General features: G+C 49.0%; 1 protein-coding gene across 1 annotated transcript; it reads left to right on the forward strand.

Annotated features, from left to right (window-relative positions):
* The first annotated feature begins 469 nt into the window (after window positions 1-469).
* LOC116327265 (immunoglobulin superfamily DCC subclass member 3-like) lies at window positions 470-13,571 on the forward strand. Its single transcript, XM_039619911.1, has 16 exons — window positions 470-537; window positions 2,402-2,506; window positions 2,592-2,734; window positions 2,817-3,122; window positions 3,227-3,371; window positions 3,452-3,582; window positions 3,743-3,880; window positions 3,974-4,132; window positions 7,584-7,749; window positions 7,843-8,093; window positions 8,335-8,499; window positions 9,180-9,368; window positions 9,452-9,559; window positions 9,637-9,966; window positions 13,201-13,300; window positions 13,490-13,571. Exons 1-14 carry the CDS (start codon window positions 470-472, stop codon window positions 9,762-9,764), a joined length of 2,202 nt encoding a protein of 733 aa, XP_039475845.1. The 3' UTR covers window positions 9,765-9,966; window positions 13,201-13,300; window positions 13,490-13,571.
* Window positions 13,572-13,966: the final 395 nt, after the last annotated feature.

Here is a 13,966-nt window from a genome sequence, read left to right on the forward strand (position 1 = left end):
ATTTCATAGCTCAGAATGAGAAGACGTCATGTGACAGTAAAATGAACAGTAAAAAACAGTAAAATGAAAACCTCTGTCAGCAATAAAAGTTTGATTTTGTTCATTCCTTGTAATTCTCTGTGATCCTTCCTTTCCTTTTCCTGTTTCCTTTAATGCTTCCTTTTGTTTCTTCCTTTAACTTTAGCTCACCTATTATTCCTTCCTTTCTTCTTTATACCTTTGACCACGCCTTCATTTCTTCCATCATCTTGTTTCTCTCTTTGTTTGTTTACAGTCTCTCAGGTGTTTTCTTGGCTCCTTACTGGACAGTAAAACATAATAAACTATTTTTAACTGATCCCAGTGAGTCTCTATGAAACCACAGTGTGTGTGTGTGAGATGAGGACAGAAGGTCACATTCATATTCATCAGACTCATTTCCATGCAGCAGACTGAGCGCGCTCAGTGTGTTTTGTTGTTGAACTTGACGATGTGTCAAGAGCGAGAAACTCTCCAGACTGTCAGTCAGCTGACGACCCAGAGCGCCCGAGAGCTGATGTGAGGTCTGTGGGGCTCTGTGCAGGTCTGATTGGCACACCTGACCACTGTGGTAAAAATTGAGCTGGTAAAGGAAACTGAAACACCTGAACCTTCTTAGGTTAACAAGCTACTGGACAGGAAGTGACTCACCAGCTTGTTAATTGGCGTGATTAGCAGTAGTGGGGGGGGGGGGTCGGGGGCAGATGCAGACATGTGACCTGGGAGGGGGTGGGCAGGGCGGCAGTCTGGTTCTCAGGGCTCAGACCTCCCATGTCTGTGGGGAATCCATTGTCAACACCATGAAACCGTGAAGTTCACGGTCAGAGCGGCGTGTGACATCACACCGCAGAATGGGGGCGGGGGGCAGCTCTCATGACCTGCAGGGGCCTCGGGGGTTCAGTTCAGTTCAGGGGATTTAGGGGGCAGGTCGGGGTTAAACTGGGGGTAGGGTTGGGGGGCAGACTGTCTGCTCCAGTGTCTTAAAAACCCCACCCCCCATGGCGAGGACCCAGATGGGAGGTGAAGGATTAAATTCTGTAGGAGGAGACGTGACATCGTCAGCTGATCAGACAGCTGTCCTCCTCCTCCTCCTCCTCCTCCTCCTCATCATCATCATCATCATCATCATCATCATCATCATCATCATCATCATCATCATCATCATCAGATGTTTCACTTGAGCAGCTCGATAGTTTGAAACATCAGCTGATGTGTTTCTGACTCAGGTGATTACACAGCAGAGTTGCTTCAGGTGGGCCGCCCACTGCCGTTTACACACCTGAACACGAGACACAACAGTGCCCACGATCCAGGAGGTTATTTGTCTGTGTCCACTGACGTCCTCCAGAATAAAGACGCCTCTGGGTCGACCCCGTAGAACAAAAACGGTGCCTCCGTGAATCGAGGTTTGCGATCATGAGCGGGCCGCGGTCAGAACTGCATCGGCTTCTTTATTTAGTCTCAGTCTGACTTTAGGGAAGAAAGTTGGCAGGAGCATAAAGCAGGGGTGGGCAACTCCAGGCCTCGAGGGCTGGTGTCCTGCAGGTTTTAGAAGTGTCCCCTGATTTAAACGGCGAAATGACCCTCAGAGTCTGCGGAAACAAGCGTGAAGCTGTATAAAGAGGCTGAAGTGATGGATGTTTATGAGGAGCTGCAGGCCTGGAGGCGTCCTGGGGTCCAGCAGCTGCAGGGTTTGGTGTGTTTGGTTGTTTGTGGGGATCCTTTGGGGGTGGGGTGGGGTGTTGTGTCTGGGTTAACTTTTGTTTCTTTATTGTTGTCGTTCACACTAAAGGATTTGGTCCTGCTGCTGGTTTCAGTCTCTCCTCCCACAGCATCCTCTCAAAGAGGCGATGGGGAGGAGGGGGGGAGCCTGGGAAAGTCACCTCAACCAAGTTCAAGTTGAAAAGGGCCAGAGGAGGGAGGAGGAGGAACGATGCATTCACTGAACAGCATAATAAACAGACACAAGACCTGCATTGGTCTTTATGTGAGGGGGCCTGCAGAGAGGCTGATCTTGCCTGTGTTTGAGGGGTGGCTGGAGAGCAGGTGGCGGTTCAGTTTGCTGCTCCAGCATGCCAAATATCCCTGGACAAGATAGGTCCACTTTGCTCTCCGACACATCCATCACAGAAAGCATTCTGTAGAAATAATGTGTGGTATAAATTGCTCTGAGGTGGAACAGGAAAGCAGCTAGCCGTTCGTTCACCACGTGATGGAAACAACACACTGCAGACCTGAGCCTGGCTGCTTGTTCAGTCCTTCAGATGATGAGATTTAAAGACCTCAGTCTGTGTGACTGACCTGATTGATTATAATTGGGTGCATGCGGTCTTCTAACATTCTCAGGCTGATTTAAATTATTTTTTTGGCCTTTATTTGATAGAGACACTGTGGACAGACATGCAGCAAAGGGCCGGGGGTTGGACTCGAACCCGGGCCTGCTGCTCTCCATCCACGCTGCTCATCCCACTGAGCTAAACCAGCGCCCGTGAGCCGATTTATAACAAACACTGGTTCTGATTCTTTCAGTATATATACATCATCGCCATTGTACATTCATGTGTTCATCATAGCCTGTGGGTCAACCCGAGCCCTGAGTTCTGCCTGCCGGTGTCACCTGGATACTGCTTTGGGCAGGTGTTTCCAGTCATCATCATCGCCACCTCCTCGCCCTTATCATCATCATTACCCTCATCTCCACAGCCGCCTCCTGTCAGTGAGTGTTTGTGTTTTTAAACCTGCTTCACCATCAGAAACGTCCACTGAGGCTCCGCCCCTGACCTTTTGCTTCCCCTTAGGTGTGCTCGGAGCATTGGAGTTGGCCTTCTTGAAGCAGCCTGGTGATATCATTGCGGTCAGGGACCGTCCCCTGATGCTGGACTGTCAGGTGGAGGGGGAGGGGCCTATCACTATCACCTGGAGACGCAACGGGGTTCCCATAGCGACTGGCACCAGAGCAACAGTGCTCATCAATGGCACGCTGCTCATCAGAAATTTCTCCAAGAGACGAGAGAGCAACGAGACGGACGCCGGAGAGTACGAGTGCGCAGCGCAGAACCGCTACGGCATGCTGGTGAGCCGCAAGGCCCGCGTCCAGCTCGCATGTGAGTTGCCGTCGACCCAAACACACGAAAAACATCAAACAAACCTCACAGTAACACACAGGTGACCCACCTGTACTAACAGTCTCTACTCCACCTCCCACCAGCCCTCCCTAAGTTCCTCTCTCACCCAGAGTCCATGAATGTGGACGTAGGGGGTGTGGCCAGACTCACCTGTCAGGTGAATGGTATCCCAGAGGCCAACATCACCTGGCAGAAAGACCGACGCTCACTGAGCACCGATGACCACAGGTATGTCTTCAGTGAAGTGTGATGTAGTGAAGTTTTAACGTATAAGGATTCAAGCCTGTTTGTATATGCTTTCTGTACAGGTACACCTTGCTTCCTAACGGCGTGCTGCAGATCACCGGCGTTCAGCAGACTGACGGTGGTTTGTTTCGCTGCATCGCCTCAAACATCGCCAACACTCGCTACAGCCACGAAGCCCAGCTGACTGTCACCGGTAAGACAAAACTGAGGGCAAGGTTCTGTAAGGCAAAACTCAGGTGAGAAAACTCACATATTTAAAGCCTGAATGTCCCATCTGACGGTAAAAAGAGTCCAGACTGAGTGTAGAAAAAGTCTCAGGGTGTTTTTGAAGGTTTCTGTTCTTCTGGCCACAGCTGCACGATCCAGGATCTACAAGGAGCCCGTCATCCTGTCCGGCCCTCAGAACCTCACCATCAATGTCCACCAGACCGCCATCCTGGAGTGTGTTGCCACAGGAAACCCCCGACCCATCGTGTCCTGGAGTCGCCTCGGTAACGCCTCCTCCTGCACTCATTGATCCAGTCACTCGCATTGATTACCTGTAAAGATCAGCTGTGTTAATGAGGGTGTTTGTGTGCGGTCAGATGGCCGGTCCATCGGCGTGGAGGGGATCCAGGTTCTGGGAACAGGAAACCTGATGATCTCTGATGCCACTCTGCAGCACTCAGGCGTTTACGTTTGTTCGGCCAACAGACCGGGCAGCAGGTCCAGGAGGACGGCACTTGGACGCCTCGTTGTACAAGGTACGCTTGCACACAGCAACAACACGTCAGCTGGCCAAACACGACCGAGCTGTCCTCACCTTAAACATTCAAACTTTTCACCTTAGAAGTCCTGCAGGTCAGATCTTTGATCTTCAGACTGAGGAACGTTTATGGATGTACGGGGTCTGTACTGTTTGGATAAACCTTTATTTCTATTCACACTAAGTTTCAGACAAATCCACTCTGACCGATTGTGGTTATCAGAGAAAGTCTGTCAGGCACAGCGATGAAGGAATTGCTGCTGGTTGAAAATGGGTCACTCTCTGTCCTCCTTTCAAAGCGAGCGCTGGTTCTGGTGCTCCTGAAGGAGCAGCTGTTGGTATTGAAGTGACTCTGATGGCGGGCAGGGAGTCTGATTTGCTTGCCTCTCACCGATGACTGGTGTACAGACTGAAACAAACCTGCTGCTCCTTCGTCACTGACACCTCTCCCTGAAAGTGGGGAGGATGTAGAGCAAATCATCCACTAATCGGAAGATCGGTGGTTCAGTCCCAAATATTCCCGGGAAAGATGCCCTCAGATGCATCCACCAGAGTGAGGATGTCAGACAGGAAGTACAGGTGCAGAAAAAAGTGCTGGTGTGATGTGTGAATGAGGCAGTGCTTCGAGCACTCAGGTGGAGCAGGAAAGAACGCGACCACTGACCAATAAGATCCTCACAACCAGCCTGAGGCAGACTTCCTGTGAACACGGCGGCGAGCAGCTGCAGAGCGACCGCTCCATCTGTTCAGCTCCACCTCATCATGTCGAGTGTATAAACACACATGCAGTGTGCGTGTGTGTGTGTTCATCTGTCAGCTCTTGAACTTGACTGGTTGTGTGTCAAGTTCAGTTCAGCCTGCTGCTGTTGGACTCTTCACCCCCGACCTGTGACCTCTGGCCCTCTCTAAATCAGAGAGAGGTGACAGCAGCACCTCTGTTAACGTGAGCGCATCAGACGCGTTTGTTTCTGAAACTGTGAGGTGTTGATGATCTTATATGTGAGTTTTTGGGAGAAAAACGCTCTAGCTGCATCTTTTCCTGCAGTTTTTGAATGCAGCCGCGTGTTGTCTGCAGAGCAGTCACAGTTTTCCCACACACAGTGGAAAGACCAGCACACAGCCCAGAGGGCCAGTGGTTCCGACCAGAGTTTTCTCTGCAGCTCCACGCAGACGTGTGAGATGTTCAGGGACTCCCGTCCTTCTCGCTCAGCTGCAGCTCAGTCAGAGGTCACGTAGAAGGAGGGGTCAGAGGTCACACAGGCCCATTGTGAGCGTGTGTGTGACTGAGAGCTTCATTAGAATCTGGATTAGCATGAGAAGAGCCCCACTTCACAATGAGGACTTTATTCCCACTGAAACTCCGTCTGTCACTCTGACACTCAGACTTGCAGACTGTCCTCGCCACAAAAACGCAAGCGCACAAACGGGCAAGACCACGACAGACGGCCTCGGTCTAAACCCGACTGTGGCTCCTGCTCTGTGTGATGATCCAGCTTTCCTTGTCCTCCATGAAAGGGTTCATTCCTCATGCACCCAGATGAAGTCAATTTGACTCAACGCACAAGTAAAACCACCCAAAGTGCTTTCCACTCACACAGTATGTGAAGAACATGTTGTTACACAACAGCATCCAGAGGAGATGATGGCTCACACATCAGCGGCAGCGCCCACAGAGACCTAAGCAGTAGTAAGAAGAAGCCATCGTAACGACCTTCTTCTCACCGACATGTCCACGTGACTCCCATCAGAGACAGCCGCGTTAACATCACAAATCATTTCTTCTATTATTATTATCATTATTGTTGTGTTTAATTCAGCTTATTTCTGTTATTAGTTTCAGGGTACGTCGTTTCCTTGTCTGTAGCTGGTGTGAGTTATTGTTTTATCACATCTGAGTTGTTTTTACAAAGACAGCTTCATTGTTTTACACGTGTGCCGCTGTGAAACTAACTGCAAACAAAAAGCACGCGTGACAAACATGTCAATCAGAGACGCTAAAATAAAAGTGAGGAGACGGGATGTGCTGACGTTGCCGTTTCAGTTTCAGTCAGGATTAACACGACAGCACCTTCAGAAACACGAAGCTGATCATCACTAAGCATAAAATCATCCACACGGCAGAGCAGTCCCATAGTAATAGTAATAATTGATAATCATCAATAATATGAACAAAAATATTCTGACTAGTTTAATAAAAAACAATCAGAAGAGTTTTTAAAGATAAAGCCTTTTATTGTTGCTGTGCATCGTTCAGGCTAGCGTACAGCCCACACAACAACACAACAGAAACAGAACAGAAAATAGGAAAGTACAAATACACAAAATACATTTCTGCTAAAAACGATAGAAAAATGTGTGTGTGTGTGTGTGTGTGTGTGTGTGTGTGTGTGTGTGTGTGTGCATGTCTAGACTGCTTTGTGAGGACAGGAAACTGGCTTTGACAAAGTGTCCATCCCCACGAGTTTGAAGACATGTTTGAGGTTCAAAATGTGGTTTTAGTGTCGGGGTTATAATTAGGTTATGGTTAGAGTAAGCATTAAGTCAATGAAAACGAGTGTGTGTGTGAGATATGGGGGTGGAAATATAAACACATTTTATTTGTGGAGGGATAATGACATTTCACCCCGTAAGATACAGAACCCCAAGTTCAAGAGCAACACACACACACACACACACACACACACACACACACACACACACACACACACACACACACACACACACACACACACACACTTTTATAAATGACTCCTATTCATCCCCGAACTCTCTCCCCTCCTCTGTGACCTGTGACCCCTGACCTCCCCCTCTTTCCATTTAGAGTGGGAGGGGGCGGGGCTCTTGTGGGGTGACAGAGATGTGTGTGTAAGGTTCCCCTGTTGCCGTGGAGATGAAGCGGGTGGAGACAGACAGCTGTCTGTGTGTGTGTGTGGTGGTGGGGCGGGGTCAAAGGTCAAAGTGGTGTTCAAACAAAGAAACAAGCTTCCACAAGTTTCCACTCTGAGGACACGGCGTGGACATGTGTGTGATGATAACATGATGAGTTTTTACACTGATCGGTTTTATGTAGTGATATTATTCATCCACCAGGTGGCTCCAACAACTCACATGAGCAATATCACCTTTGAAGACGTGTAAACCTCTGTTACAGTTACATTAAATACAAATACAAATGAAATACATGTTAACGTTTTGACCTTGGGCTCATGCTTTTTGCGCCGCTACGATGTCTGATAGCGTTTGTCACTCGTGGTATTTCTGAGGTTCTTTAGATAAAATGAGCACGTCCGTCTGATTCTGACAGTTTTACAGTTCCTGGTTCGTCTCCACATGTGTTGGTGCTGCGGCGCCCCCCACAGGCCAAACAGAGAATAAGTTCTCAGAGGATAAACCACCAACTCAGGTTTGCCCTGTGGTGAAATTGTAACGCTCTGTCTTCTGGCCCGCAGCTCCTCCAGAATTTGTTCAGTGGCCACAGTCTGTCTCCAGACCAGCAGGGGCCAGCGCTGTCTTCAGCTGCACGGCGTCCGGCGTCCCCGACCCCCACCTAATCTGGCTGAAGAACGGCAAACTGCTGACGCCCATCGGCAACGTCAAGCTCACCAACGGGAACACGTGAGATCCTACTGTTTACGCTCAGAAGGTCTTTCTCTCTGTGAGGTTACTGCACGGTTTAACGCCCCACCTCTTCTCTGCCACCCCCTGCAGGACGCTCGCCATCACCCGCATCACCCCTGATGATGAGGCCATCTACCAGTGCATCGCCGAAAATAGCGCCGGCACCAATCAGGCCAGCGCTCGCCTTGCCATCAGCCAGGGCTCAGAGCTGCCCGAGGCCCCCACTGGCCTCCAGGCGGCGCCGCTGAGCTCCAGCAGCCTGCAGCTCACCTGGGACCAGCCGGCAGAGCACGTGAGCCAGCAGATCATCGGATACGTCCTGCACATCAGGAAACTGGGCGGTGAGAGAGGGGTGGGGGTGGTGTTTTTAAGCCTGAGATTGTCCGTGTGAGGAGATTAGAAATGAGATTAAAGGGTAATGACCTGATATGAACTTTCTCTGTGGGGGCAAAATTACTGGTTCCTGATTGGCTGGAGACTGATTGCTGCGTGTAAATGATAATGCCAATCAATCAGTCTGCAGCACTATCACCGACTGTGGTTGCTTTCACCTGTTTGACCTTTGATCTGTGACCTCCTCAGAGCCGGACAGTGCAGAGCTGCAGGAGGCCGTCAGTAAAACCACCTTCAAACACGAATTCAGCAACCTGGAAGCTGCCACCACCTACTCCATCTACCTGAAGGCGTACTCGGCACTGGGAGGTAGCCAGCAGTCTGACAGCATCATGGCCAGCACGCTGGGCGGCGGTAGGTCACCTGTGACTGATAACACTGAAAACACTCACACTATATCTAATATAGTATAAAACCTCGCCATCTGAAGGTGGCGCCTCAGCATTCCAGCCTCAAAGAAGGACCTCCACCTAAAACTAATCACCTGGGTCTGAGTTCACAAGGTGATTCAGGTCTACTCACAATGGCTTGAAAACATTAGCTGAATGAGGTCACCACCTTTCTGAAGCTCAGAGGTCTGTTTTGAAGGTCTGCAGCTTGGTCCTGATTGGAGCTGATGAAGCTGTAGATTTGTAGGAAATGAGACCCTGCTGTAGCAAACTGAAGTTCTGGTAAAGATCCATCAGTGTAAGGGCAGCGCTTCCTACCACACACAAAGAGGAGGATTGGGTTCAGATAAATGAACAGTAATCTGATCAGACGTTTGATAGAAGGAAGCTGCAGCTCCACACTTCTGCCAGCAGAGGGCACGCCCACTCAGCCTGAGGCTTTAAGCATCATCTTTATGTTTCAGAGGATGAATGCAGAAACACATTGTCACTGTTTGATGTGTTGACATCATAAACAGGGTTTGACCTCAGAGGTGCAGGCTGGGGTGGGGTACACCTGCTCTGATCGCTCTGAATAAAAACCATGTTTAAACATTTTGGAGATGCCGTCTCTGTAAATGACTGCAGGCTCTGTCTGCCCCACAGTTCCAAGTCCTCCCAGTTTCTTCACTAAGGTCCTGAACCAGACTGCCATGCAGGTGTACTGGGAGCTGCCCAGCAAGCCGGGGAAGCTGGAGGGCTTTAGACTGGAGTACCGCAGTGTTTCCAACCCAGAAGTGCAGGGGCAGGAAACCTTCCCAGCACACATCAATACCCACACCATCTCCCACCTGGGTGAGTATGAGGCTGGTGTTTACGGGCAACCAGACAGGAAGTGAATACAGCGTTCTGATAATCTGTTTGTTTACTTCCTGCAGAGCCGGCGGCCATTTATGAAATCCAGCTGGTGGCGTTTAACGGGAACGGAGACAGTCCGTCCAACCGCCGCCTCGTATCTCTGGCAGACGGAGAGAGAGCTGCAGCAGGTAGGAGCCTGACCTCTGACCTCTTGCACACCGTCACCAATGAAAGCAGTGTAACATGTGATGTTTGTCGCCCTCAGCTGGTTCAAGCTGTAACTGCGATCAGTCTGACGGCTCGACATCCGCTCTGCTGGTCGGCCTTCACAGTGGCCTCGCCTGCATCCTCTGCTGCCTGCTGCTCGTCCTGCTGGCATACAGACGCAAGTAAGGCCTTCACTATCATCGTCTTCATCGTCCTCACAGCCACCACAACCATCATCGTCCTCATCGTCCTCACAACCACCACCGCCATCATCGTCTTCATCATCCTCACAACCATCACCGCCGTCATCGTCTTCATTGTCCTCACAACCACCAGCGCCGTCATCGTCTTCACAACCACCACCGCCGTCATCGTCTTCATCAGACAGGTGCAGTCTGCTGACAGACTCTGGGACAGTATGAGGTTTCAGATGTAACCAGGTGACTCGACTCCTGCAGATAAATCTCTGTATAAATCTAATCTTCACTTCTTTCCATGTGAACTGTTTACCTGCAACACTCACACCCGATTGGTTGATATCAGGCAGTTTTTCCACGGTGCTTTGCTCGGTTTCATGCTCCGTCAGCTTCTGGCTGATGTACATGATCAGGTGGTCGACCTGCTGGGACAAAACAGCCCCAGTCCCTGTTTGAGGCGTTCATCTGCAGGATAAAAGTTAGGTTGTCTGTGAAGGTTTTCAGTCATGCAGGTCATGGTGATTTAAGGAGCTTGGACGGAAAAGCCTCCGGACTTCTTTAAGTTTATTGAAGCTGTTTCATCCGAGAAGCTTCTTAAGTCTAAAACCAACTGGTGCAGAGTCCCAGATTTTTAAGACCTATTGGGAGGGTCATGAACCGCCTGTTGATCCTCTGCCTAATCACGTCAGCCAAGGTGTGAAAACAGGTGTAGGTCACAGTCAGCCAAGGTTTCGGGTGAACCCGCTGTGAAAACTAGCCCCACCCTATCATGAGAGATGTGAGTGGGCGTTAAGGTGTCTGGGAAGGATCTCAAAATTGAATTAAAGCTGCAAGCAGCGTTATGAGGGCCCTCACACCCCTGTGCGTCGAGCCACGCCCAACACCTACACCCAGCATGTGTGATCTGATGTCACATTGATGGAAATCATGCGTAGAACCACCAGCTGAAATTTCATCTCGTTCAATGATTATTATAGTTGTCCCACTAGGTGGTGCTAAAACCATTACTGACAAATGGCATATCAATATTTTTCCGAGCTCGACTCTTGACTCATGCCTGCGAAGTTTGGTTGGTAGAGATTAGACATTGTGTTTTTGAGTGACAGCAGATTGCTGCTTCTAGGCGAGTGATTGAAACTCCACGTGCTGCCATGACCACCTTATTTCCCTATATGTAAAAAGCTTCGCAAGGTCTTTAGATTCCCTGCGATGGAGATCATGTTGTTCTGATGAAATCCATTGGAGGAGTTCGTCAAAGTATTAGGCCTGATAAGAGGTGAAAATGTCGCCAAAATTACACTTTAATTTTAAAATGGCTGACTTCCTGTTGGATTTGGGATATTGCTCCAAGAGACTTTTTTGTACATGTTGATATCTTCCATAAGCTGACCAGGTTTCAAACTCATAGATGAAACACAGAGCAGGGGCTGATGTTTTAAAATTTTGTAGGGGGCGCTATGGAGCCATTTTGCAATTTTCCATGAAAAATGATCAGATAACAAGAAAGCCTTCATCACATTGGAGGTGTGGGCCAAACTTCAAGAGTTTTTGAGCTTTCCAAGCCCCTCAAAAGCCACTTCATCTTTCATGGTGAACCGCGTTGCTACCAGGGTGCGCCGTTCACTTTAAACTCACAATTTTCTCACTGAAGCATCATGAAGGACTGATGTTAATATTCACCGCTTTTGAGGTGGACCTGATGAACATGTGATAATCAGCATATCAAAGTGAAAGACATGACATTTCCTGTTCCCACTAGGTGGCGCTCTGCGTATTCCTGACAATGGGCATATCAATCTGTTCAGGGCATGAGTGTTATCATGTGTGTAAAGTTTGGTAGTGATCAGACTTGATTGCATTGAATTATAGCAATTTGTTTCTTCATGGCGAGACATCAATATTCGCCATGCTGCTGGGGTCGTGCCCTTTCGCAAAAAGTCACACTTTTCAATGTATTGCAAAGACCAACTCCTTAAGGCTTTCCTGGAGAAATTTGAGGCTGCAGACGTCACCCATCTCTATACTGTACCCCAAAGTCTAAAACATGACATTTCCTGTTCCCACTAGGTGGCGCACTCCCTGATGTCAAATATGGCAGTTGAAATATGTTCAGGGGTGGAGCCTTATCATATGTGTGCTCTTCGGTCCAGGTCGGACAATGTATGACGGAATGAGAGGCAATAAGATTTTCATGGCGAATCATTGAAATTCGCCGTGCCGCCATGGTCACACCGTATCCCGAAAACTCAAAAGCTCCGCAATTTAACATGGCCCAGGTGTGTAGTTGACACTGACCAAAGATGAAGCTTATACAATCAAATCCCAAGGAGGAGTTCGCAAAAGTACGAGGCCTGGAAATGGAAAAATCAGAGCCAAAATGTCACCTTCAATCTAAAATGGCGGACTTCCTGTTGGGTTTGTGTCAGTGGTCCCACTGACTTTTTTGTTTGTCTCAGCATGATAGACATGTGTGCCAAATTTCATACATGTAGCTCAAACGATGCGTTCGTAGGGCTTCATTTAACAAGGCATAGGGGGCGCTCTAGAGCCAATCTCCAATGCTCATATGTAAAACCATTAAAATACAAAATTTTTCACCAGACCTGGCATGTGTGCAAAATTTCATGAGTTTTTGAGCATGTTTAGGCCCTCAAAAAGGCCCTTGTTTTGCCTGAATAATAAAAATGAGAAGAAGAAGAAGAAGAAACGGAGCAGATACAATAGGGCCTTCTCAGTGCTCGGGCCCTAATTATAGATGGCAGACAGTTGGTGTCGTAAGCCCCGCCCTCTGTTCAAAGATGGTCGTTCACAGTGGATATAGATGCTTATTTCACTCCCCTTTCAAACCATCTGTCTTCTCTGTCCAACATATGAACATTGGCATCCTCGAAAGAGTGACCTTTAACCTTTAGATGCAGATGGACAGCTGAGTATCTCTGCCTGAGTCTAGCCCCTCTGTTGTATAGGCGCTGTTGCCATTCCTGGGCCTGTGCAAAATTTTCAGTTTGACAACCTCCCCAAAGTGTGCAGCTTTGCTCTCAGGTCCAGGACTTACTGAATCTCATTTTTCGCTGGGCTTGGACCTTCCTCCCAGCTTTCTTTAATCAGGTCGAGCACCCCTCGCAGCTTCCAGCCAAATAGCAGTTCAAAGGGAGAAAATCCCGTGGAGGCCTGGGGCAGCTCCGGCACTGCGAACACGGGCAGGTTTCTCACAGTGTTTCTATTCGCCGTCACTGCTCAGCCGACTCCGCTTGTCTCAGGTCCTGGCATCTCTTAAAAAGGGAGTCACCTGATTATCCCAAAAAAGCTGCAGCTGCTCAATCAGACTCCACAACCATCACTATCATTGTCATCATCGTCATCGTCATCATCATCATCGTCATCATCATTATCATCATCATCCTCACCGTGTTCTCTTTGCTCAGTTTTTTCTGCAGGAGGGGGGAGAGCTGGGAGACTCCACCCACTCTGAATGGCGTCAGTGGTCCTAAAGGTCACACACCGGAGAGCTTCGAGCTCAGCCAGGTAAACACACACACACACACACACACACACACACACACACACACACACACACACACACACACACACACACACACACACCCCTTCTGGATGATTATTAAGTGATGGTCCTGATCCAGAGTTCAGGTCAAATACCTGCCTGAGGAAACACCTTCCTGTCTATGACCTCCTTCTCCCTTGCTCCACCTACAGACATGTGATTCCACCCTTCCTCCAGTGATGGTCATGGTTGAACCTGCTCTACCTGTTCACCTGGACACAGGCACCAGATAAAACACCACACATTACCCGAATACCCCCACCCCCCCACCCCTCCCTCTGAACGCCGGCCTGTGGCACCTTCTCTCCTCCTGACAGCCTTACCGCATTCAGGATGAGAGATTAACATAGAGATTATAATGATGATGATGATGATGATTTGTCTGAGGACGCTCCAGGTAGCGTCTGATCCCACAGGGAGACTGAACCCGTTGAACTTCACTGCTGTGACACCAATTCCAAATGAAATCGTCTCCAGATTGAAACCAAAGCAGAATTCTTCACCTGTATACACACAAATTGTTGGTCACATGACTCTGGCTCCTCCCCCTGTGTGTTCAGATGCTGATGCTTGCCTGCTGAAACCAAAAGCTTTTTTCTTCAGTTTGGGCTCATTTTGTTTCCAGAGAC

Source organism: Oreochromis aureus, linkage group 11 (assembly GCF_013358895.1).
Source record: "Oreochromis aureus strain Israel breed Guangdong linkage group 11, ZZ_aureus, whole genome shotgun sequence".
Classification (NCBI taxonomy): Eukaryota; Metazoa; Chordata; class Actinopteri; order Cichliformes; family Cichlidae; genus Oreochromis; species Oreochromis aureus.

Excerpts from the sequence above, each read along its gene's own strand:
- LOC116327265 (XM_039619911.1), top strand. The coding sequence starts at position 470 with ATGTGTCAAGAGCGAGAAACTCTCCAGACTGTCAGTCAGCTGACGACC. Across the intron at positions 3,123-3,226 it reads GGCCCGCGTCCAGCTCGCAT|CCCTCCCTAAGTTCCTCTCT; the intron begins GTGAGTTGCCGT and ends ACCTCCCACCAG. Across the intron at positions 3,372-3,451 it reads CTGAGCACCGATGACCACAG|GTACACCTTGCTTCCTAACG; the intron begins GTATGTCTTCAG and ends CTTTCTGTACAG.